At 34.7% G+C, this 24,554-nt stretch overlaps 1 protein-coding gene across 5 annotated transcripts in view; it reads right to left on the bottom strand.

The window, feature by feature from the left end:
- Positions 1-24,554, bottom strand: part of Dmxl1 (Dmx like 1) — a 151,741-nt gene that overhangs the window by 27,461 nt on the left and 99,726 nt on the right. For 3 of the 5 annotated variants that reach the window (XR_013046084.1, XM_076555237.1, XM_076555239.1), the window contains 8 exons: positions 21,337-21,494; positions 18,859-19,010; positions 16,507-16,592; positions 15,380-15,581; positions 13,916-14,033; positions 10,248-10,310; positions 4,056-4,142; positions 430-551 (listed from right to left, as the gene is read on the bottom strand). Coding sequence is in view for 4 of the 5 variants with exons in the window: in XM_076555237.1 (XP_076411352.1) it covers positions 430-551; positions 4,056-4,142; positions 10,248-10,310; positions 13,916-14,033; positions 15,380-15,581; positions 16,507-16,592; positions 18,859-19,010; positions 21,337-21,494 (988 nt within the window). In the remaining variant the exon portion in view is untranslated. The remainder of the gene's footprint in view (positions 1-429; positions 552-4,055; positions 4,143-10,247; positions 10,311-13,915; positions 14,034-15,379; positions 15,582-16,506; positions 16,593-18,858; positions 19,011-21,336; positions 21,495-24,554) is intronic. The other 2 variants (XM_076555238.1, XM_076555240.1) reach the window with 1 other exon arrangement.

Below are 24,554 nucleotides of genomic sequence, written 5' to 3'. Positions count from 1 at the left end.
GGCTGGCTTTGAACTCACAGAGATCTGCCTGCTTCTGGTTCCTTAGTGCTGGGATTAAAGGCAGGCACCACCACCACCTAGCTCTTCATTTCTTTTTTACAAGTCAAAGTTTAAACACTTTATATTCCTTTTGAAGTTGATTTTCTTCAGCTTTAACTAACAACTTTCATATCTGAAAATTTCCCATTTTCTTTACTCTTTCTTATCTCTAATTCCCTTTCAGAAGCCACTGTCGTCCCTTACCTAGCTACCCCTAGACACAGCAGCATGTACTCTGCCTATGATTACGAGCACTGCTTTTGAGACCAAGTGCTGCCTGCTGCATCAAGAGAGCACTTAAGTCTCTTAAGGAGGCTTTTCAGAGTTACAGTTCAGTTGATACAGTCACTCATACTCTAGAACTGAATTAAAAACAAAGCGTAAGAATACCCTTTGGTTTCTGTTTCTGCATCATCATCCACCCATGTATAGATCTGTGTGGCCAAAATTCCAGAAACATCCAGTTCTTGTACATCATGGCTGGAGGCAATTGCTATGCAATTTCTATTTGCCTGAAAAATAAATCATGTTAACTTTTACATTAAACTGAGATGATAGTCTTAGTTCAGAAATGATCTGAATGTAGATTTACAGTCTACGTGTACAGCTGGCTAAGTGAGATCGCTTTCACAGTTCTGCATGTATCCCATCGGCTCCCCATTAGTCACTGAACTCTTAAAACTGTATTGTAACATTATCACAATGTTTTGTGCCAATTTTATAAACTTTACAGTGCAATATGTGTTCCTTTTCTGAGGCAAACCAAAGGTATATTTCTCAAGGTTCTGCTGCTATCAGCAGCGTTGATGGAGGATTTTTTATACATTTGTAATAGATAGAAATAAACCAGAAAAAAAAGAAGAAAAAAAAAGTGGTGGAGGAAAAGGTGAACACTGCAAGAATACTCAAAAGGGCTGAGAGTTGCAAATGCCAAGAATGGCCTTGCATAGTAAATGGAATAGAACAGCTCTGAACTATAGCTTACTTTTCCTGGTTTGGTCTGACAGAATGATTGAATGCTTTTGTACAAAAATCAGAGCCTTAAAAACACGGATTTGGTGAGATTGTAAAATGGTGTGCCACTTTGGCAAAACAGTTTGGTGGTTGGTCAAAATGCAAAACATTGTTACTCTGTTACTCAACAATTCTACCCTTAGGAATATACCCTCAAACTACTGACATGTGCACCTATGAAACATGTACATGAAGGTTTACAGCAGTGTGTTGCTAATAGTAAAAAAGTTAAAACAACTCAAATAGCTATCAAATACTGGAGAGAAATAAAATGTGGCTTATTCATACAATAGAATATTATTAAGACATAAAAATGAATGAGAAACTGACAGATTAAATGACTTTGGTGAACCTTCATAATTTCATTTGTAGATCTTTCCATTTCTAATTTATAAATACATTTGGGCTTATAAATTATAAATGTACTGCCTCCTGTCAACATTGTATACTTCTATTTGATGATTTCTGTGTCAAACATTATATGGAAATGTTTCCAAGTATTTTCTGTATTAACTGTGAATGAATAGAACAAAATAAATTGCCTGTGATGGAAAATAGGAAAATAAAAAGAAAAAAAAAAAAAAAGAAAAAGAAAATGAGCCAACAAAAAAAAAAAAAAAAAAAAAAAAAAAAAAAAAAAAAAAAAAAAAAAAAAAAAAAAAAAAAAAAAAAAGCCCAAGGAGTATATGGGCTACTTCTGAAGAAAATCTCTAGTAACATACACAAAAGCATTTTTACCAATTAATATTTTAAATTAGCTTTTTAGAAAATGTTTTTTTTTTTTTTTGGTTTTTTCAAGACAGGGTTTCTCTGTGTAGCTTTGCGCCTTTCCTGGAGCTCACTTGGTAGCCCAGGCTGGCCTCGAACTCACAGAGATCCGCCTGGCTCTGCCTCCCGAGTGCTGGGATTAAAGGCGTGCGCCACCAACGCCCGGCTAGAAAATGTTTTAATTTTAAATTTTTTATAGTGTTTTGCCTACATGTATGTCTGTGAGATCCTCTAGAACTGGTATTACAGACAGTTGTGAGTCGCCATGTGGGTGCTGGAAATTGAACCCAGGTCCTCTGGAAGAGCAGCCCATACTCTTAACCACTGAGCTATCTCTCCAGCCCCTTAAATTTAACTTTAATAACTAAATTTTTAGTAAAATAATCTTAAAATTGAATTGAAGAGACATGTTTATGTTCTAGGAATTCTAGTACACCTAACAAAAATCCAAGTAGAAATGAAAATGAATGTAACACTTCATTTCCTCTTTCCAAACAGCTTCTCTACTCTTCCAGATGACTTTGACTGTCCTAACATTTGTACAACAAAAAACTATCCAGTGGTTGGGTGCAGCAGCTCACACCTGCTGCAGCCACTTAGGCAAGCGGCTGGGGCCTCTGCACTCAGTGGTCTTCTCCAGGAACACAGCCCTCTGCACAGCAGGCTCTGACAGGCCTGCTTTTGTCACTCTGCAGCAGGCAGGAGGAAACTAGTCACTGGCAGCCCAGAGAACTAGTGTGAAAAGAGTCATCTTGTTGTGAGTTCTTGTGCTGCTAGACGTGAACTATCTGCCCTTAGTCAGTGAAACTGGATTCTTTTGTTATCAAACAGCATCCAATAAGCTAAAAAATTAACTTGTTAGCTTGAATATAAGATACAGTCTCAGACCATGCACAATTCTTGATACAGACAACACCCAATGAAACAAATGGAAAAAAGCTCAATCTTAAGGCCATTTAAAAAACATGAAATGGAAAACAAGAGATATTTGTGAGATACAAATTTTGGAAGAATGTAAAAATATAATATCAAATGTAGAGAAATAATTATGCAACATTTATACAAGCGAACAAAAGATTTCATGCATGTGGCTGACTATTTCTAGTTACTCATGCTTTTTTAAGGGGAAGGCAGATATTACAGGGTGAGGACAGTCATTTGGTGTATGTACTGTATATATTTACCCGTGTATACACACCCACACCCACACACACACACCCACACACACCCACCCACACACACACACACACACACAACTCAGAGTGCAACCTGAGAACTGCCTAAGGGGTTAACTGCAGTTCTGCCTGGTCTAAACATAACTAGTCCACAGATGTTTATGAAGAGGATGAGATGAAGGATACAGGGAACTATAAGAACAGAATGGCTAAAGAACAAATTAGATAAAACTGAGAAGATGGGTATAAAATAGGAAAACGAACGATCTACTGGTAAAAAGATTTCTACGTGTCCCAAGACCTACACCTATATAACAGTAATTGATAGCATCCTGGAGGCTAAAGCAGGAGGCTCACTTGAAGGCAAGAAGTTCCACAAATGGCCCGGCTGGGTAATATTGTAAAATTAAAAATAAATAGGTGCATACACACTATCTTCAAGTATCTTTTGGTCATATATGAAAAACCATAATCCTACCTTTCTAAATTGAAAGAAAAAGAAACAATAAGACACCAGAAACTATGCTGTATGGCAATTTGGGGACATTCAAGTGGGATATGATTCAGACAAACTTCACCCTTGGATTATTACACTTAAGACTACCTCTTCTGCTGGAGCTTACAGATACCTCTAAGGAGGATGTTAAGCAGAAGAATAAAGACTATGACATAAACATACAAATTGGATTTCTAATACATGAATTTAAATTCTAGCAAATAGAATCATGTCCAATAATTCATATAAGACCTTAGAAACCCTCTTTGGATTAACTAATGTATTATCTTGTATATATTTTAAAGTTACTGCTTGGAATTCAAATATTCGACACTGTTCTCTGCATAGCAATAAAATATTTTATTAGTTATAATCTCCCAAATTATATAATAACAAAACTACATTAGCAAATTATGTAATAGTTTTACAAAAGAAAATTCTTACTGAGAGTTTAAGGAAAGGGAAGTAAATCTGGAAGCAGAGTACTTTTACTGAGTAAACTGATATGGTATTCTCCAACAAGGAATAGTTAGAAGTCACAGAAAAGACATCTACATACTTACTTTATTAACAGCAAAGGCAGTAATGATATCAGATTCCTTATGAATAATTCTTGCTTTACCTCCAGGATATCCCAAATCTGCCTCTATCTAAATAGAAGAAAGTATAATGTTAAAATTGCTATTTTATTGATAAAACAAATGAACATATGCAAATTAATTTTAATAAAGTTTAAAAATACATCAATCCCAAAGCACTATGGTATATGTTAATTATTCCAGAAAAGAATTTGACGAGGGGAATTGTTCAAGCTAGTTTTCATATATAAAAAGACAGTTGATAAAACATATAACTTCTTGAGCTGTTTATCTCCTAAGGCAACACTGAACTAACTTTAAAGTATCGAAACATTGTAATCATTTTTGTTGTTTTTTTTCAAGACAAGGTTTCTCTGGGTCACCCTGGCTATCCTAGAACTCAAGCTGTAGACCAGGCTAGCCTTGAACTCAGATCTTCTCCTGGGATTAAAGGAGGGCACCACCATTTACCACCTAGCTGACATTTTAATAACTGAAATAAAGTTGTTCTAAGTTTCTAAGTAATGTAATTATTTAATAATTCCTATAACTATTACTAGGAAGGTCAAGTGGCAATGAGTTCAGGTTTATGGACCACAAAGATTCACTTTTGGATATTTTTGGTATTTTGCTTCCCCTTCTAAACCACCTACTAAAAAGTCCAAAGGCCAGTCTTAGTTCTTAGACTAACAACAGTTGGGATCTCACCACCCCATTGAAGTTTACTGACTTCTGATCTAAATAACCGTCCATTTAATAAGGAGAAACTGGAGTCCTGGAAGGGATGGTAACTCACTCAAGTCAGTAACTCACTTTAGTAGCTGAATTGATTCAAGTGAGTTTATAGGAAGGACAAATATATGACATTCTGTTTACCCTAGAAAAGGTACGTACATATGTATAACACCTTTGAATTCAGAAGAGAATACTTATAACATCAACATTTACCAAAATTAGTAAGCTGGAAAGCTCAGGCAATTAAAAGAAACATTGCTTAAAATTTTACTTCATTTATTTTATAATTCTTACCTTTAATCTTCTAAAATAGGTTACTAAGAAATGTTTAAAACCTCATTATGAAATGCAGAAATCATTATCTTAAAATTAGCATACAACAAACTTATTTTCTACAAAATTTAGATAAAAATTTCACCAATGCCTGCTCATTGATTAAAGAAAAAAATCAATTTATTTTAAAAATGGCCTCTAGAATGATTTTAATTGTAAGGTGCAGAGACTTATGCAATAACCAAGCCTATATACCCTGATGCAAACAAACTTTATATATTTATAATATATATTTATAGTCCCTGGATATATAAATGTCAAATATAGTCTATCTAAAATAAAACTTGCTTACAAACATAAAAGAATTTCAGTGTTTGATAATCAAACATTCTGGGTTGAAGGTCTAATTCTAAGGCAAGTATTAGTTCTGGCCCATTTCTGTATTTTTTTTTTTTGGTTTTTCGAGACAGGGTTTCTCTGTGTAGCTTTGCGCCTTTCCTGGAGCTCACTTGGTAGTCCAGGCTGGCCTCGAACTCACAGAGATCCGCCTGCCTCTGCCTCCCAAGTGCTGGGATTAAAGGCGTGCGCCACCACCGCCCGGCAATTTCTGTATTTTTTTAAATGAAAACTCGATTTATCCATTTATCTGTCTGGTATCTAAAGTACATCAAGAGGTTACTCTGGTGGTTGTGGGTTATTAACAAAGTACACCAAGAAACCACTACTGAATCTAAAGAATCTGAAGGCATTAGAAGAGACCTGACATTTTCACAGAACAAAACGTCTGCTGGTAATAGACAGAGGAACATGCTAGTTTCATGTGGAGAGCTTTCCTCAACTTTACCATGGAAAGAGAGTGGACACAAATGAATTTCAAAAAAGTTCTTTCAATATGGGAATACATTCTTGTCCTCTCATCCAAAACAATGTTTCTCAACAGCATGGTGTCAAGATTGCCTGCTTGAGATTCAACAGGGGTGGTATTTTAAATACCAAGGTTCTGAACACCATGTCAAATCTCATAGGAGTGAGCAAAGAAATTGAGCTTAGCGTCTCGACAGCTTTCAGCACATTCTATGTGAGAATGACTATACAAGTAGGATTTAAGATCTGCAGAACAGGCAGGCTCAGCTTGTGAAAAGGCCTTAAAGGCTACAGTAAAAATTCAGTTGTCACACGAATGTTTAGAGGCCATCAAAGGATTCTGGAAATTCTGTTAGGAGCAAAAACATAAAGGATGTGAGGATGGCTATCAGAAAACCAAGTAAGAAGTGATTATGCCTGAAGTGAGAACTGAGGAAGAGTGGGTTAGGAGAGCAAGTATTAAGTGGCTAGAATGGGATAAATTGTGCTAATGGGCTGTATTCTTTTAGCATGACTTAAGAAAAGCTGATTCTAGTTTTCAAGACTGATAAATGAATTCAATGTATTTCTCCAAAATGCAATCAGCTGAAATCACTACGTTAAAATATAAACAGATTATGATACAGCCACACAATAAAATGAGTATGCAGATGCTAAGAACTCAGCTCAGCTTTCCTTTCTGGCTGATCTTATGGTTTAAGTATTATCTGTGTGCTGGTGTATTTCAAATCATACTAGTTCCAATTCATTACTAAAGTGAGGCCAGATTAAAAGTTCTCAGCACAATGGCTAACACAAGAAACTTTGGTGTTATAGAAATTAAGTTAAGCAACAATGTTAGGAAACTGCCAGAGGTCAACAGCATCAAAGGATACTGGAAAGTTTAAATGGAAGAAGACAGAAGATAGAAACTGGCAACTGTAAAGCCAATTATGACCAGGGCAACCTAAGTCAAATGAGCTAAAGACAATATCTAACTACATATGGTTCTGACATCTAGTGAATAGAGAGGGAATCATAGGGACATTAAAAGGAGTGATATTTGTTTCTTAAATTAGATACTTTGGTCATGATATCTGCAGTATGAAAATGGAGAAATGGCAATTTCAAGAAAGTATAATGTGAACAGGCTCTTAATAGAAATTAAAATCACAATAAACTATCATGATTGCTAAAATTTAAAAGCCTCTGATGTCATATGTAAAAATGAAAGGTAACTGCAATCTTAATCACCGCTGGTAAGAATGTAAAATGGTATACTCACCCAGGAAAAGACAATTTCTTAAAAAGTTAAAACATACCAAGGCTATGGCCTTGCATCAATCTCTAGTGCTGCAAAAATCTATGCCTACTATGTAGTTCAGCTATCTACTCCTAGGCATTTACAGAGTAAGAAATGCCTATATGCAAAGACCCAATTTTCACAGCAGCCTTACTTGAAACTGCTTCAAAATGCAATCAGTACAAATTAGGTAAAAAGATAAACATATTATGATACAGCCACACAATATAATGAGTATCAAGAATAAGAATGAATTATGAAAACACAGAACATGGAAGAATCTCAAAATAATTATGCTAAGTAAAAGAACACAGGTCAAAAAATAAAGAAACCAAGCCAGGCATGGTGGCATATGTCTGCAGTCTCCAGCACCTGAGAGGCTAAGGCAGGATGTATGAGGTCAGCAGGGGCTACACAGTGAGCACCTGGCTGGTCTTGACTTCAGAATGAGGTTCTGTCTTAAATACAACAGCAAAAATAAAATAAAATAACAAAATAACATGACTTCACCTACATATAATTTCTGAAGATGAAAATTAATCAACACATTTTAGCTACTTGGGGAAGAAAAGGAAAGAGATGAGAAGGATGGAAAAAGGCAAGATTAAAATGTGAGAGTTGATGTGTATAACCATCTTGAAGGTGGTTATGGTTAAACTGAGCAAGCTAGATACTTTAAATATGTGGTTATTTAAGTTCACAAAATATTTTTTTTTTTTAGTTTTTAAAGGCACCATATAAAGATTCCTTAGCATATTTTCACATGTGTGGTATTATACTTTGTTCTATTCATCTCCTTTCCTACTACCCTCCTCTTTCCCTTCTGTCCCTCCTTTGTTGGTTTCCTTCCTCTCTGCACGTCACGGACACTCCCTTTTGTCATATAGTTATCTCCTCAAACTGAAGCATTCCATCCTAGACAAAAGGATGAGACTCTTGAGACTTTTAAGAAACCAACAAAACTTAGAAGGATAGGGAAACTAATGAAATTTACAAGTCTCAAGAAACTAAAGAGTTACAAGAAGGTTCACAAGGTCCCTCCTTGAAGGTTTTAAAAGCAGTAAAGAACTGCTAGGCCAAAGAAGGCTGTTTGTGGGCATGATTTTAAATAGGGTAGGGAGCTCCAGGGATGCAGGTGTTGAGAGTCACCCATGTGAGGTGCACTTTTCAGTGATGTAGCTGCTTTTGAGTTACTCATGCAAACAACCCCAATAAACTCACAATTTCACTAAGCTAGACTTGAATGGAGATGTTCCTTGTCTATCACGGTACCCTCTTGGGGTGAATAGGGGTTTTTCAATCACATAAATACCCTCTTTTTCCTCTATTCCTTCTTGTTTAAGATGTTTACCTCTATTTCATAATCCCCTTTCTGGTTTCATGTCCTATGCAACACACACACACACACACACACACACACACACACATTTACTTACAGTTTCATATAAAGAAACATGACATTTATCTGAGTCTGGCTTACTTTGCTTAAAATAATGATTTCTAGTTTCATCCATTTTCTTCAAGTGTCATGATTTCACTTTTTCTTCACTGATAGGTAAACTTTTGTTTTGTACATGTACCTCATTAACAATCATCTCCTGACAGACACACCTAGGCTAACTATTGTGAATAGTACAGCAACAAAGAGGGATGTGCTAGTATCTCTGTGGTGTGTTGACTTAAGAGTACTTTGAGGAGTACGCAGAAGTGGGATGTCTGGGACTAGGGGAATGTTCTTTTTTGTTTTCTGAGGCCCTTCCATTCTGATTTCCATAGTGGCTGCACCGGTCTCTACTCCCACGGCTGCAGTGTGTAGGGCTCTCTCTGGCCCTCTCCTTGCCAGTATTTGTTATGCTTTATATTCTTCAGGATGGCCGTTCTAACTGGGGTGAGATGGATTCTCAAAGTAGCTTTAATTTGTATTCTTTTGCAAAGTAAGATAAAGAATTCCTCTAATATTTTTGGCCATTTGCATTGCTTCCGTATAGACATTTTCTAATGTGTAGCAGTATCTGGCTGCTGAAATAGCTATGATGGTAACCAAATAATGACTAGATTTTCAGGCAACATGGACAAGTCTTTAGACATATGTGAAGAAAACAAATATTTTACCTAAAGTATCAAAGAAACATATTTGAAAAAGAATGCCCAATGATAGAGAGACATTATTTAGTATAACTATACAAGGAAAGAAAATTGTTACCTAACAAAAAAAATTTGAATTGTATTCTCTCAAAACAAAAATCATTAGAAAATTTAAACCATGCAAATATTTATTTTACCAGTTTTAGGTATAATATAGACTTGATATCAAGTCAGTTTTTTATTAATTGCAAAGGATTAGTCAATTCCCGATTCCTTTGGGAAACATTAAGAATTATTATCCTTACAAAAATATTTTGAGAAAAATTTTCCCCTAAAATTACTGATGTGAGATTGTCTTAAAATTTCTTAAGACATACAGACTAGGATAAATGAGTTAAATATCCACATAAAAGTCATAGCTGAATGTTGTAGCCACAGAAAATCTAGGAGTTATTTATGTTTGTACAAATTCTTATCTGCTCAGGTTTAATTCTAAAGAATTTAGGTATTTACTATGCACAAGGACATATGTTATATGCTATTCTTCAGAGTAAAATAAATACTATATAATAGTAATTGATATAATTTTCAAATAAGAGATAAGTTTGACTTTCAAAGGTGATACTTGCAAACACGGAACAATGCTTTATACTTCTTGATGTAATTACATTCCCTAAAAAATTCAGAGGTATTTACTCAGAAAAATCTGTAGCCAAAACAGGAAACATTCAACTCCTTTAAAAACTGCATTCTTTTAATTATTAAAAGATGATCAATTTTTATGATTATAACATTTAAGTTGTTATGATGAAACAGTAAGTTGAGGGGATAAGTTTCATTCTATTGGAAACCAAGTCCAGTTGAAAACTAAAATGCAATTTTCTTTTTGTTCTGGTTAAGAATGCAGTTTTTAATTTCAGTTGAATGACATTATGTACCTTATTGATGTTTGGCTCCTCCATCATAGAATTTTTGATGGTTTCATTGTTGTCCTCTAATGACTTCATTAAGAAAGAATAATCACATGTCAAAGAATAAAGATGAGATGTAACATGCGCAACACTGAAGTATTTTTTAAACTTATATTTGTAATCGAATTACTAAAAGAATATGGAAATGACATCTTCGTAAATTTCATATATTTTAAAAAGAATGTGTTGGAGAGTGCATGGTTAGGGAGCAGGAAATGTTGAAGGCTCAAAATTCCTTATCAACCACTATAAATTTTATTCTATTGCATGAATAATTACTTTTAATCACTTGTTTTTTGTTTTTTTTTTTTTTTTTTTTTTTTCGAGACAGGGTTTCTTTGTGTAGCTTTGCGCCTTTCCTGGAACTCACTTGGTAGACCAGGCTGGCCTCGAACTCACAGAGATCCGCCTGCCTCTGCCTCCCGAGTGCTGGGATTAAAGGCGTGCGCCACCACCGCCCGGCTAATCACTTGTTTTATAATGCTGACATTAAAAGAAATTTCTTTTTTTTAATCTAAGGCACCTTCTATGTGTAAATTTAGAGCTTCTGGTGCCAACTAAAAATCAAAGTCAAACTATTGTTTTAAACACCACTGCTTGCTTTCATGTCACAGAATTCCTCCAGAAAATCTCCTGAGTAGAAAATTCCAATTTCTATCTTTCAAATTCTCTCCTACTGATGTTGCCATGAATAGTGAATAACCTGCATGGAGGCATACAGCCTTATTCAAAGAGAAAAGTTGAGTCAGCACTTTTAAGTTCTCAGAACATTAAATCAACCAATAAAGTGCAAAGATGTTTACTGTTAAATCCAACTTTTGTTGAGAATGGCTGATAGTTTACCTACAATCATGGGTAATTAATTTCCAAACAAATACAACAATTTTGGAAGAAATTTTAGTTTGAAAAAAATGATAACTGTGTTACAATGGAAAAGAAAAGTTCTGAGATACATGATAACGTCAGATAAAGAAATGGTAAATTTTCATTTCCAATCACATAAAGGAATAAACAATGGCAGCATCAAAATACTCAGCAGGCCATCTATCAATTTTCTGAGTAACTAAATTCACAATGGCTTTTGATCATTGTATTAAAAATAATATACAAGAGGCATTTTTATAAATACCCAAAACAGGCTATTCAATTCCTAGTAAATAATTTTCTCCCAACTCTATAAATTTAAGACTTTAACTCTATCCAAGCTATTTTTTAAAATAATCTTCTATTAAAATCTCATTAAGAGTGTCATGGTCAGTAGTAAAACTACAAGGCAATTACAAATTCTTACTGCTAGGTCCAGAATGGAAAGTGAGTAGGGATCCTGCATCCCACAAAACCCAAAACCTTTTTCTTTGAAAAAGGGGGATCTTTTAAGACCTCATTTTCTCTTTAGACCAGAATAACAATCTGTGTCTGTAGCAGAGAATGAGAAAATGGAGACAATAGAGGCAACCTGGGATGGGGCCCCTGAACTTGATCTCTTTTCCCATCCTTCCACCCCACCCCTTCACCCCCCAGAAAAGGTCTAGCTAACCTGTCTAAATTTACACTTCATGCTAGCTTTTATATTATGGCTTCCTATAAATTAGAAAATGGACACAGGCAGCATGGGGTGGACATTAGCCACCTGTGTCCTCCATTTAGCAAAAGTGTAAATAAATTCATTTTCCTTTATAAAAAAACAAACAAAAAATTCCACCACAACAGAGTTCTCATAACTTTCAATGATTGTGCCAGTGTTTAAGTTTACTATAAAAAAAAAATGTAAAGGAGTTAAATAGTTGTTCTGCAGATTAAAAAATTTAGAAAAAAACTTACTGATGCTACGAAAACTGTTAGTTAATACTTATGCTCATTCTTTTGATTTAAAACTGTAATAAAAGGCTGGGCGGTGGTGGTGCACACCTTTAATCCCAGCACTTGGGAGGCAGAAGCAGGTGGGTCTCTGTGAGTTTGAGGCCAGACTGATCAACAGAGTGAGATCCAGGACAGGCTCCAAAGCTACACAGAGAAACCCTGTCTCAAAAATAAAAAAAAAAATAAAAAATTCTAAATGTCAATATTGTATTAGACAAACATTAAACCAATTGTAACTCCACATCAATAAAATAAGATAGTTAAAATAAAAATGTGTTAAGTTTATGCATTAACTGTTATTCTTGTATGATATGGCATGGTTAACACCACTCTATTTCTTATGCTAAATCACCGAGACATCAAATCTTCATGCATGTTAAAAGGCATACTACAGGAAAAGGAGCAAGCAGAATGAGCTGTTAAAATCTAGGACAATGTAGCAGTATCCTTATTACATAAGAAAGCTATAAATTATAATTTATTTTAGGAAAAGACATTAAGATAAAATATACCTTTCTACTAAACACAGTTTAATTAGTCATATATTCTTGTCTAACACAGTCACTGTTAACTATATCCATTTTCTTGAACTGTTTTAGTGATAACTCACATAGTAAACATATAATCATATTTTAGTTATGTTAATAGGGAAATGACATTTATGTCTGCTTAGATTTCAATATACTATTAAAAAATTCACCTTTAAATTCTTAATTAGCAAAAGTGTATATTTTTTTTGTGGTATGAACACAGCAGATAGTAAATAACACACCCAGTTGTTTATTTATAATTTGGTACTAAGGGAGGGGGACATGATGTAAGTACATTATAATTTCCAAAAGTAAAAAAATTTAAACACTTTAGTACTTTAATTGAAAGACAATTATGTATGAAAATTTCCTTTTATTTGACATTTGATGGTATCTTGTTTTTTCTTTGTCTATTGTGAAGCCCTTCTATTTTCTTAATTTTCCAACCATATAGCTATTTTCATTCCTCCCACTTCAAAACCAGTACAAAGTTTGTTTTCAGACTAATGACCATGTTCTTTCATTTATAGACTCTGTTAATGACTCTAGAAGAAAAACTGGCTATTTATAACTATGTCTACTGTTTAGGTTCACCTTATAATTTTTAGTTGCAAAGCATTTTCAATGAAAAAAGGAAAAGAGATGTTCATTTATATTCAGATGGCAAGATCTTCACGTTATCAAATATATATTTTAGTAGCCGTGGACTAATGATCCCTCTCCTCAAATAAACAAACCAATAAACACAAACAAAAAACCCATTGTAATGCTATCAAGGTATAATCAAGCTATTACAGTTTAATTATAAACTAGTTTGGATTTGTAAAGTTTCCTTTATTTATATATAATTCCTAGAAGAAAATATGCATATTCAGAATGTTTCCAGGAGGTAAACCCAGTTTCAACTAATTCTAAGGTAGACTTCTCTTAACTATCATGTGAAAATCATAGGAAATGTCTCTTAAGAAACTGGTCATTACAATGCAAAACACAATATGCAAAAATCAGAATCTTAACTCAATATCTACTTTAGGAAAAAAAGTTCAAAGAACGTTACTTAAATTGATATGTGAAAATATTGTCTCTTTCCTTTTAACAAATCTTTCTAAACATCAATTAAATGTTTATGCTATCAAATGAATTTTCAAAAAAAAAAAACCCTTGCAAACTTCAATTATTTTAATGACTGCAGTATAATATGAAACTTTAGTAATAAAATAGCAAAGAGTTTTAAAATCTACAAACCTCATTTAGACATCGTTTCTTTGTGAATATATTTCTGATAAAAGTTTCTTGAATTTCTTCCTGTTTCACCAAGTACTGCCAAAGCCTCTTCACAGACAGTGCCAGATGATTTCTGGATCTATAGGTACAATACACTTAATTATTTACCTGAGATTTCTGATTAACTTGACATTTCCTTAGCATATACCAGTGTTTATTTAAAAAAATTTAGCTAGGATTTCACCCCATATTCTAGGAGAGCAACTAAAGAGTTTTTTTGTTTTGTTTTGTTTTTTTAAATAAAGGATCATTAACTAATAGTTTAGGATTAGTGGACAATATGGTTTCTGTGACTAAGTCATTGTAGTAGGAAAGTAGGTAAGTTGAACAACCTTTATTTGAGTGCTCCAAAATCTGAAACTTTTTTCTGGTTTTTGGTTTTGTTTTGTGTGTTTGAGACAGGGTCTCATCATATAATTATGGTTGGAGTGGAACTAACTATAGATCAGGCTGACCTCAAACTCACAAAAACCCACCGATTTCTGTCTCTGCTTCCCTAGTGGTGAGATTAAAGCACATATCACACAGTGGACTAAAATTTAACACTTTTTAAGTGATGATAGGATAGGTTTCACAGCATTTTAGATTCTGCATAGAGATAATTATTCAACCATTAAAGTCTTATCCTCATCTGCAAATGATTATTTATGGCTGAGCTAATAAAACTGACAAAAGCAGGAATAGGAGTGGATTTAGTCAGAGGGGCTGGCCATAATCTCCTGACCCTTAAACCACGGACATGGGACATAGCAAAAAAAAAAAAAAGTTGTTTCCTAGAAGATAACTAGAGGCAAAATTTCTTAATGTGTTTGCTGTGGACATAATCTTGTGGTTTTTAGCTAAAGTGGCTTAAGAGCTTCTATAAGAGCGTAAGTGATGACATGAAAGAACTAAACACACCATTTACTTAATACTTAGTTGGGGCAAGACTTTCTAGATAAAGCAAGTATTGTATAAACTTAACTAGAGGTCAAACAGTTGCTGAATAGCTATTTTTCTTTTGCAGAGTAGGAGTTAATAAAAGTACTCTCCTCAAGCCGTATCTACTCCTCAAGCCATATCTAGCTAGTCTGTCACGTTTACTGGCCCGTAGTCAAGCCTCCTTAGTTCCATATTCTCCGTGGGTGCTTTCATTCACATATTCTAGATAACGTCAGAGTTATCTAGTCATGACAATGCATCCTGAGTGCCTAGAAGAGTCACTATCAGGACCTTCAACAGAAATGCTTGGTAACCTTTGAAAACCAGGAACACACCTCTGTCTTCGGTGTAAGGCAGACATGCTCCTAGAGCCAAATGTTAAGCATGGACCGTAAGTATTTCTTTCTCTAAATGCTATTCCAAAATAACCCGATTCTACAAAACTTGTAAACAAACAAACAAAAACCAGCTACCCCCACCACCAATATCCATGGTAAAGCCTACTTGAAAGGAGTGTTTGTAGGTTCTAGTAAAGCTTTGTGACGGAGTATCGCGGGCCCTGCAGACACAGTCTCTTCAGAAGTGTGACTGGAAATATAGTTTTGAGGCGGTCCACCATGGACTTCAAGTCGTCGGAGAAGAACTTGCTCCCAACACTGAAGAGTTTTGAGAACTGCATGACAAAGAGGTGAACTAACCGGTAGTTCTAAAAAGGGAAAACACAATTGATAGTAAGATGTTTGTGAAAAAGCAGAGGATATTAATACAATTTAGTAGGGATATGGGGGCACTGAATCTGGCATTTTGAAGATAAAAATGACATAAATCTTTACAACTATTTCAACATTCCTTTGAAATTTAATTTCACATGAAAAATATGCTTGAAGATTATAAAAATGTTTATGGAAAAAAATTAATTGCTTTAATCTTTGTAACAGGCCTGAAAGTCATTTGATATTTTTGTTTAGAAAATGAAAATAAGCAAAGTTTAAAAAATTCAATAATACTCAATATTCAATGAATAAAGCACTGCTATTAAAAAATTCAATAATACTCAATATTCAATGAATAAAGCACTACTTTATCAGAACGTCTTCAGTCTTATACAGCAATCCTACCTTCAAATTTTCACTCTTTTTGTCTATCTACCCACATCTAGTAAGTCTTGATTTTGATTTCTGAAAATTACTGATTTATCATAATACAATGAATATAAACTTTTCCTCCCTCTATTATTCCAACAGTCACAAAATTTGTGTTTAAGTTGGTATTTTAGTGTTTCCTTGAGTGTATGAATAAACATTGTTTACAGCTCAAGTGTCTTGCTGTAAGAACACACTCCTTTATTTCATAGACAGCCCTCTCCTACTGTGGAACTCATCACTGTATTTGAAGGTTTATAGGTCTAGTATTAAGTCCCAGGTACAGAGATAGTCTCAATATAATAATATCAGGTTCAGGGCTTTTGATTTCTCAAACATTTCCTCAGCAGGTAACAGTATGATACAAAAATTTAAAAACAATTTATACTTGAAAGAAATGTATCTTTTACTATAGGAACTCATTAAATTTTTTCTTTATTTACGCGTAGAATAACAATCGGCATTGATTCATATTAAGATGTTTATTACCTGCAAGATCATGACCTGCAAAGGGATAGAAAGTCTTCAAATTGCTGAGCACCAACTGGACCATAGCCAATCGCATCAATGACCAACTAAAAATAAAAGTTTCTCTGTTAAAACATTTACACAGGGATCTAGAAATGATGCCACCCGTTAACACAACAATTTCCCTACAACAAATTACCCCAAAGATATACATCTGTAAAACAAAAATAATATATACATATAAGTAGTTATTCACATCAGCATTATCTAAAACAACAGTTAAAATAACCTAAATGCCTGTCAGGAGAGCAGTGGCTAAATAATAATAGTTTTGAAGGATGGAATTTTACAGTAACTGTCAAAATGAATTAATATTGCTAAAACTACAGTATGCAATTGTAATTAAAAAGCAAGCGTAGGGGCATCATATGTATATATGTGTGTTGTCATTTAGGTAAGAAAGCAGGGGAAATAATAGAGATGTACTTATTTCTGTAATCAGAAGGACACAGAAACTAATTAAAAATAGCTATCTTTGCTGAGACGTGGTGGCGCATGCCTTTAATCCCAGCACTCAGGAGGTAGAGACAGGTGGATCTCTGTGAGTGCAAGGCCAGCCTGGTTTATAGAGAGAACTCCAAGACAGTCAACAAACTACACAGAGAAATCCTGTCTCGAAAAACAAAACAAAACAAAACAAAAAGGCTATCTTTACAAGTACCAGGGAAAATGGAGCAGAAATGAGAAATATGAGGCTTCTGACTTTACATTTGTATATAGTTTAACTTAAAACTATTTCTGCTTTTCACTGATTTTAAATATGTCATATTAATGTCTATGGTACTGGCTTTAAATCATTAACTGTGCAAAATGTGCACAACATGGAGTTGAACATTTTAGCATTCTCAACAACAGCACACTCACACTGTTTTGGAACCATCATTCTCTACAACTTTTCATGGAACAAAACTGCTAAAAAAACTATACACTTTTCTCTATTCTAGTGTCTATCAATGTGACTATTTAATGCACTTCATAAAGCAGAACACACACTATTTTTTTGTGACTGAATTATTTCTCTTTGTATAATATCCTCAAGATGCATCCATGTTGTATCATGAATCATAATCCCTTTCGTTTGTAAAATAGAGTAAGTTTCTGATTATGCACGTAACACATTGTTCTTATTCAGTCACTCTATAAGACACTTGGATGTCTCCTACCCACTGGCCATTATGCTGCTGTCACCTGGATGTATGAACACATATCTAAGTTCCTACATTCAATCCTTTCAGTATATATCCACAGTAGAATTACCATATTATACAATAGTTATATTTTTAAGTTTTAAAAAAACTACTTTATCATTTTCCAAAGTGTATGTACCATTTTATAGTCCAACCAAACGAACACAAAGGTTCTGATTTCTCTTCATCTTGGCCAATACTGTCATCTTATTATTTTTGTAGCAGCCACCTTAATGGGAGTGAGACAGCATCCCACCGTGATTTTCTTACCCTTTCCCAAAGACTCAGAGTATTTCTCCAGTGTTTATCAGTCATTTCTATGTCTTCTTTCCAGAAACAACTGCTCAAGTTCTTTGACCACTTTCCCTGACCCTTTGTTTTTTCCAAAACTGAGGACTGAACCCAGGGTTTCACACATGCAAGACAAATGCCACAATTAACCTACATCTCCAGTTCTGGCCAGTTTTTAACTGCGTTGCTTTTTGTTGGATTACACAATACAACTTCTGAGTCATACATATATTTATATATTCAAAAGTAAACTAAATTCAACAGAAAAAAACCTTCACCAGTAAGCAAAATCACTTAATTTTTCAATAGAGTTACTATCCAGAAATCTATTTGTTTCTTTTCAAACTTTTATTAAGCCATCATTAACATGCCATGTCTTAATAAATATATTGCTGCTCCAATGTAAACAACATATGAATAAGACCACTCATGAATATAAAGCCAGTGAACCATTCAAACTGGTGTTGAGTATAGAGAACACTTAACTTTTGTTTTTATAATCACAAAAGCTTTTTAAAGATATCTTATAGAACTAGAGGTCTATTAAACAGCATTTGATGTTCTTGTTTGAAGTCCTAGATTTATCTCATGGGCCAAAATCAAAGCATAATACGAAAGGATTTGTGTGACATGTTACAAATTATAATGGTTTACCAAGGGATAATCAAGCGTTAATTGAAAATGTATTGCAGAAGAAAGGAATTTAACAATTCCAACTAGATAAAGTGTGTAATAATTCAGTAAATTATTAATTTCATGTTACTTTTATTACTTATATAGGCCAACATGATTTTTTTTTTTTAAAAAAAGAAGCTTAAAACACAATATTCTATACCTGAATGAATTTGAATTAGAATGTTCCTGGAGAGGGAGATCAGAAGGTAAAGTATCATCATCATCATCGTCATCGTTGTCGTCATCATCATCACTTTCTAGACTCTCCTCAGAATCATACTCTGCTCTACTTTGGGAAGGAGGCAGAAAAGGCTGAAACAAAAATTATATACCTTATCATCCAAATGTCTGAGGTGATGCATCTAAACATATATTCATCCTATTTGTGGATGTTTCATTATAAGTAAAATATTATTTACCACACTGTATCTTTGATATAATTTTATCTATTCACCCATTCAACAAAAAATTTCTTAAGAATGTCCCTGAAAAGTCTACTTGAGATATATCTAATAGCTACACAATTCTCCCCTATCTCCCTGATAGGTCACAGTATGCAGCCCAGGCTAGTCTTTGCCTGTGGTCTTTCGGCTTCAGCCTCTCAAGTGCTAGGATTACAGGCATTTGACAGCATAAACTGGCACAAGAAATAGACAGTTCTTGCTCTGTGGAATAGTGCAGGACTGAAAAACTGATCATTTGAGCAGAAATTCTAAAAAAAAAAAAAAAAAAAAAAAGTTAATAACTAGGAAGACAAATAGAAAGGTTATGTGACTTTTAAAAGTAATTGTCAAAACAAATGATAAAGCAGCTGAGAAAAATGTGCTAAGGTATACTAATGCAGTCTAAGCATTAGTATATGCTACAAGTAAAATGTATAACCTCACTCCCCCACTGGGATCCACAACTGAAAAATTAAGCATGAAGTTAAAGGCTTCTCATCAAACTGTTTACTTGTGGCTTTAACAAACCATTTTGTGTGTCTATCTATGTGCGTATGCATGTGTGACGGCAAGGTCACTCTTTGGTGTCTTGCTTATTGCTTTCCACCTTAGATTTTGAGATGGGATTCTCACTGAATCTAGAGCTCATGATTTTGCTAGACTTGCTGGCCAACAAGGTCCTGGGACCAGCTGTCCTGGGTTATCCAGTTACGGATGTGCATCACTATATGCCTGGCTTTTAAATGGATTCAGGGAATCCAAATTCTGGTTCTTGGGCTTTCACAGCCCTGAATAACAAGAGTATTCTTTCATTCATTAAAAAAAAAAAAAAAGAAAAAAACACTGTAACTGGAAGTTTTCCTGTGTCGCGGCCTGTCAAAAGTCAGGACAAATCTCTCCCACTCGAGTCCCCCAAATAAACACATACGAGGCTTATGTTTTTAGCTAGCTGGCTCTATATATTAAATTAGCCCATAACTATTAATCTATGTATCACCACATGTTCTGTGGCTTTACCTGCGTCCCATTACATGTTGCTCCATGGGCGGCTGCCTGGCTGGTGTCTCCGCCTTCCTCCTGTCTCTCCCTTTGAATTTCCCACCTGCCTCTAAGCTGCCTTGCCATTGGCCAAACAGCTTTATTTATCAACCAATCAGAGAAACATATATTCACAGTGTACAGAAAGACATTCCCCCATCACTTCCCCTTTTCTGTCAAAACAAAAGGTAGAGACAGGAAGAAGGAAGGGAGGGACACCAGCAAGCTGCCCAAGGAGCAACATGTAATGGGATGCAGGTAAAGCCATGGAACATGTGGCAATACATAGATTAATAGTTATGGGCTAATTTAAGATATCGAGCTAGCTAGCTAAAAGCTTGAACCATGGCCATGCAGTTATAATTAATATAAGCCTCTGTGTGCTTACTTGGGGGACACGAGTGGGAGAGATTTGTCTCGACCACATGCCGGCCAGCCAGCACACAGTTAAACTTCCAACTACAAGGCACTAACTGAATAATCACTGATGAACTTTGAAAGGAATGATGTGACTGTTCACTTATCATAGCATATATCTGTTTTCAAACAGTGATATGTGGAAAGTTAGTAGGAAAGTTTACATTTTATGCAATTACTAATAAGTAATATAGTGTAGCAAATTCAGTTTTAGAGAATAATGTTATTTAACTGAATACTAGTAAATGAAATTTACACCAGTCAAAACAACTCAGGGTGGCCTACAGTATTAAAAATAAATGCGGGACTATGAACTTGGCCCAGTGGTACAAGGCTTACACAAGGTTCTAAGTTTGAAAAGAAAAAGAAAAAGAAACTGAGTATGGATAAGAGATGACCAGAACACCTTGACTTCTGGGTCATGACTCTTGGCTACTATTAAGTACATAACATTAAGATGTTGACTAACTCCTATTTTTATCTTACTTAATAATTTCAGTTTGAAATGGAGAGTCCTAATATGTATGTATGTATATATATATATATATATATTGCCTTAAAAACTTCTTAAATGTATAATCAATATAGTTCAGTTTCTTTTTTATATTGTAGAATATCCTGACCCAAGTTAAAAATTTCAAAACAGAGTAGGAAATATTTAGAAGTTAATCACTTATTTTACAACCACTTGTTCCCATTTGACTACATGAATATTGTTCTGTGTATCAATGTTTTATTACCTTGGCTATGAAGTAGTCCCAGATACTTAGCTCAGGTGGGATGAATTTCTCCTTGACTGTCAGTGACTCCTGATTTACTGAGGAAGAGGTTATGGGGGCAGATTCTCTGCAAGATGCTTTTGGTGGACTAAAATGTTTGTTTTGCTTTTCTCCTTCAACTAGTAAAGAAACAAAGAAGAAAATAGATTATTATTAAAGTACTATGTCCAATTGCCATCTTTACAAAAAAGTTACAGATAATTTCAAACAACACACATAAACTAAAATATTATTATGAAAGTACAGAGCAATTGGAAAAGCAGGTAGGAGAAGTAAGGAGGAAAGATGCTCTGTGTAATAACTTCTGTTTTTATCTTAACTTGTCCATAATTATCTGAATGCTAATTTATATGTTGTATGTAATATATAATAGATGTAGCACCTGCCTACAAAAAACAAATCACTCTATAATTTAGTTGGGATTATGATAGAAATTTCCTATATCCTTCTACTTTGTGTTTTTTTAAGAGGAAGAGGCTTGCTGATAATTCAACCCAGTGGTTTATGGATATTAAATATAGATTTTACCAGTCAGCTACCCCAATAAACACTTCAAAATAATAGATGACACAATGTCAATATAAATTAAAAATGCCACACTTCATATTGTTCAGTAACAAACTGGTCTCACTATACAAAATACATTTTTATTAGAAATTATTTTTAATATTTTGACTTCCCTAATTAAGTTGCATTACATTTTGAAAAACAGTTTAGAGATGGACTTCCTAGTCATTGGAATTACACAAAAGTGAAAACTCAGTCTTTACTTTCTAAAAACTCTAAAATTAGTATTCTTTCAGTATTTACCCTAGAAAACTAAAACAGTAGTATCTGAAAAGCAAAAATTATATGGGAGCTTGATTTAAAAAATATTTTTGGTACCAGTATTTAAAGCCAGGTCCTTGTACATGCCATGCAATTATTGCATCACTGAGCTTCATATCTACATGCTATAAAATGTTTTATCAATACTAAGTCATAAGATACATTATCAGTTGTAGACAAGCAAGGATCCTGTAGACATAACCATGACCTATTATGCAAACAATTCACATTAAGACACAACATTATTTGTCTCCAATGGTTCCAAATTAAATTTACTTACCTTCCAAAGTGATGTAAATATTTGTGTTTTAGTTACAATTTCGATTTATCATTTGGAATTATTCAACTTTAAAATACAACATGCACATGCAATATATCAAGCAACAATAATCTAAGTTTAAAATAGTAATTATGTGATTTTGGAAAGGAAAAATGAATGGCAATTTCATATTCTAAGATATTATATAATAGTGGTTCCACTGTTACTTCATCTATTAAATGATTACATTTACATATTTAAATCTACATAAACTTTTGCTTTTATTAACATCTGATGATCAACAAATTTCCAATATATACATTGTACATATAACACACACTCTAAAATTAAATGGACGAGAAACTGAATGTAGACCTTATGAATTATTTAAGAGAAACGAAAAGGATAAAATGTGGCTAATAAGAAACAAAGGCGGGGCAGGAAAGATGGCTCTGTGGTTACGGGCACTGACTGCCCTCCCGAAGGACTCGGGTTCAAATCCCAGCACCCACATGGCAGCTAACAACTGTCTGTACCTCAAAGACCTGACCTGCGGGCAAAACACCAATGCACATAAAATAAAGAAAGTAAATAAATTTAAAAAAAAAAAAAAAGAAAGAAACAAAGGCATGATTTATCCAGTAACTGATGGAAGCAGATGCAGAGACCCACTGCTGCCGAGGTTGGGATATCATGCTGAAGACATGGAGGAAGGACTGTACAAGTCAGGGGAGTCAAGGACATCACAAGGGAACCCACAGAAACAACTAACCTAGGCTCACAGGAACTCACAGAGTCTGAACCAACAGCCAGGGAGCCCACATGGGACCAACATAGGCCCTCTACATATGAATGACAGTTGTGTAGCTTGGTTTACTTGCTTGGTCTACCTGTGGAACTACTAACAACGGAAGGAGGAGCTGTCCCTAATGCTTTGGCTGGCTCTTGGGAACCTATTCTTCAAACTGGGTTGCCTTGCCCAGCCTTAATGTAAGGCAAGGAGCTCAGTCCTCAACTGGATATGCCATGCTTTGTTGATACCCTTGGGAGGCCTGCCCTTTCTGAACAGAAATGGAGGAGAGGAGCAGTGGGGAATGGGAAGAGAGGAAGAGGGAAAGCTGCAGTTGAGATGTAAAATAAATGAATAAATTTAATTTATAAGAAAAGAAAAAAAGAGGCATGCATGGGGGAAAGGCCTGATAGAATCAAGAAACATTATAAATTTCAAAAACTTAATTCTTATTTGCTTTGACTTACTAATAGGTTTTCATGTCAAAAATAGATTTCACAGACAAATATCCCTTCCTTTCCTTGAAAATTCTGATCTTACCCTCAGCACATTCTGTACTACTGATATTTAGAAATGTAAGTCATTCACAAAAGAAATCAAACAGAAATGAAGGAATGTGTATGAGGTTACAGCTAAGGCCGGGAATGGGAAACTAGAGGAATAAAAAAGGCAACACTCCTTTCTGTAAGTTTTCCTATATTACTGGATTTGCTGCCATGAAGTTATTACTGTAATGAAAATAAACAAACCAAAGGGCAGAAGTGAGAAGGGGAAGGATATGTATGAGTGGGACTGAATATGCTCCAAGTACATAATATACATGCATGAAAATGGCCTTAGGTAACCTGTACAATAATAAAAATACTACATCAGAAGCTAAGAAGCTTGTTTAACATTTATTTTACCATTTTCCTTTTTTTGTGTATATGTATGTACTTGTGTGGTGGGTGTGCATGGGATACAGGTACATATTTGCACATACACGTGGAAGCCAGAGTACAGCCTCAAGTGTCATTTCTTAGTAATGCCACCTACCTTGTTATGTGAATCAATATCTGGCACCAGCCTGGAATCACCAAGTAGTTTAGCTGACTGGCCTGTAAGCCCCCAGGATCCACCTGTCTTCACCTCCCCTTCCCCAGTGCTAAGATAACAGGGAGTGCCAATATGCCTGGTCTTCAATGTGGGTTCTGTAGACTGAACTCAGTCCTTACTCTTGCACAGCAAGCATGTCACTGACTGGGCCACCTCTCCAGACCAGCTTACTGTTTTAAAGCAGATATGACAAAACTAGTATTTTGT

The sequence above is a fragment of the Peromyscus maniculatus genome, chromosome 19, assembly GCF_049852395.1.
Source record: "Peromyscus maniculatus bairdii isolate BWxNUB_F1_BW_parent chromosome 19, HU_Pman_BW_mat_3.1, whole genome shotgun sequence".
Taxonomy (NCBI): domain Eukaryota; kingdom Metazoa; phylum Chordata; class Mammalia; order Rodentia; family Cricetidae; genus Peromyscus; species Peromyscus maniculatus.
Note: the sequence above shows the minus strand (reverse complement) of the source record. Positions and strands in the feature narration are given on the sequence as shown.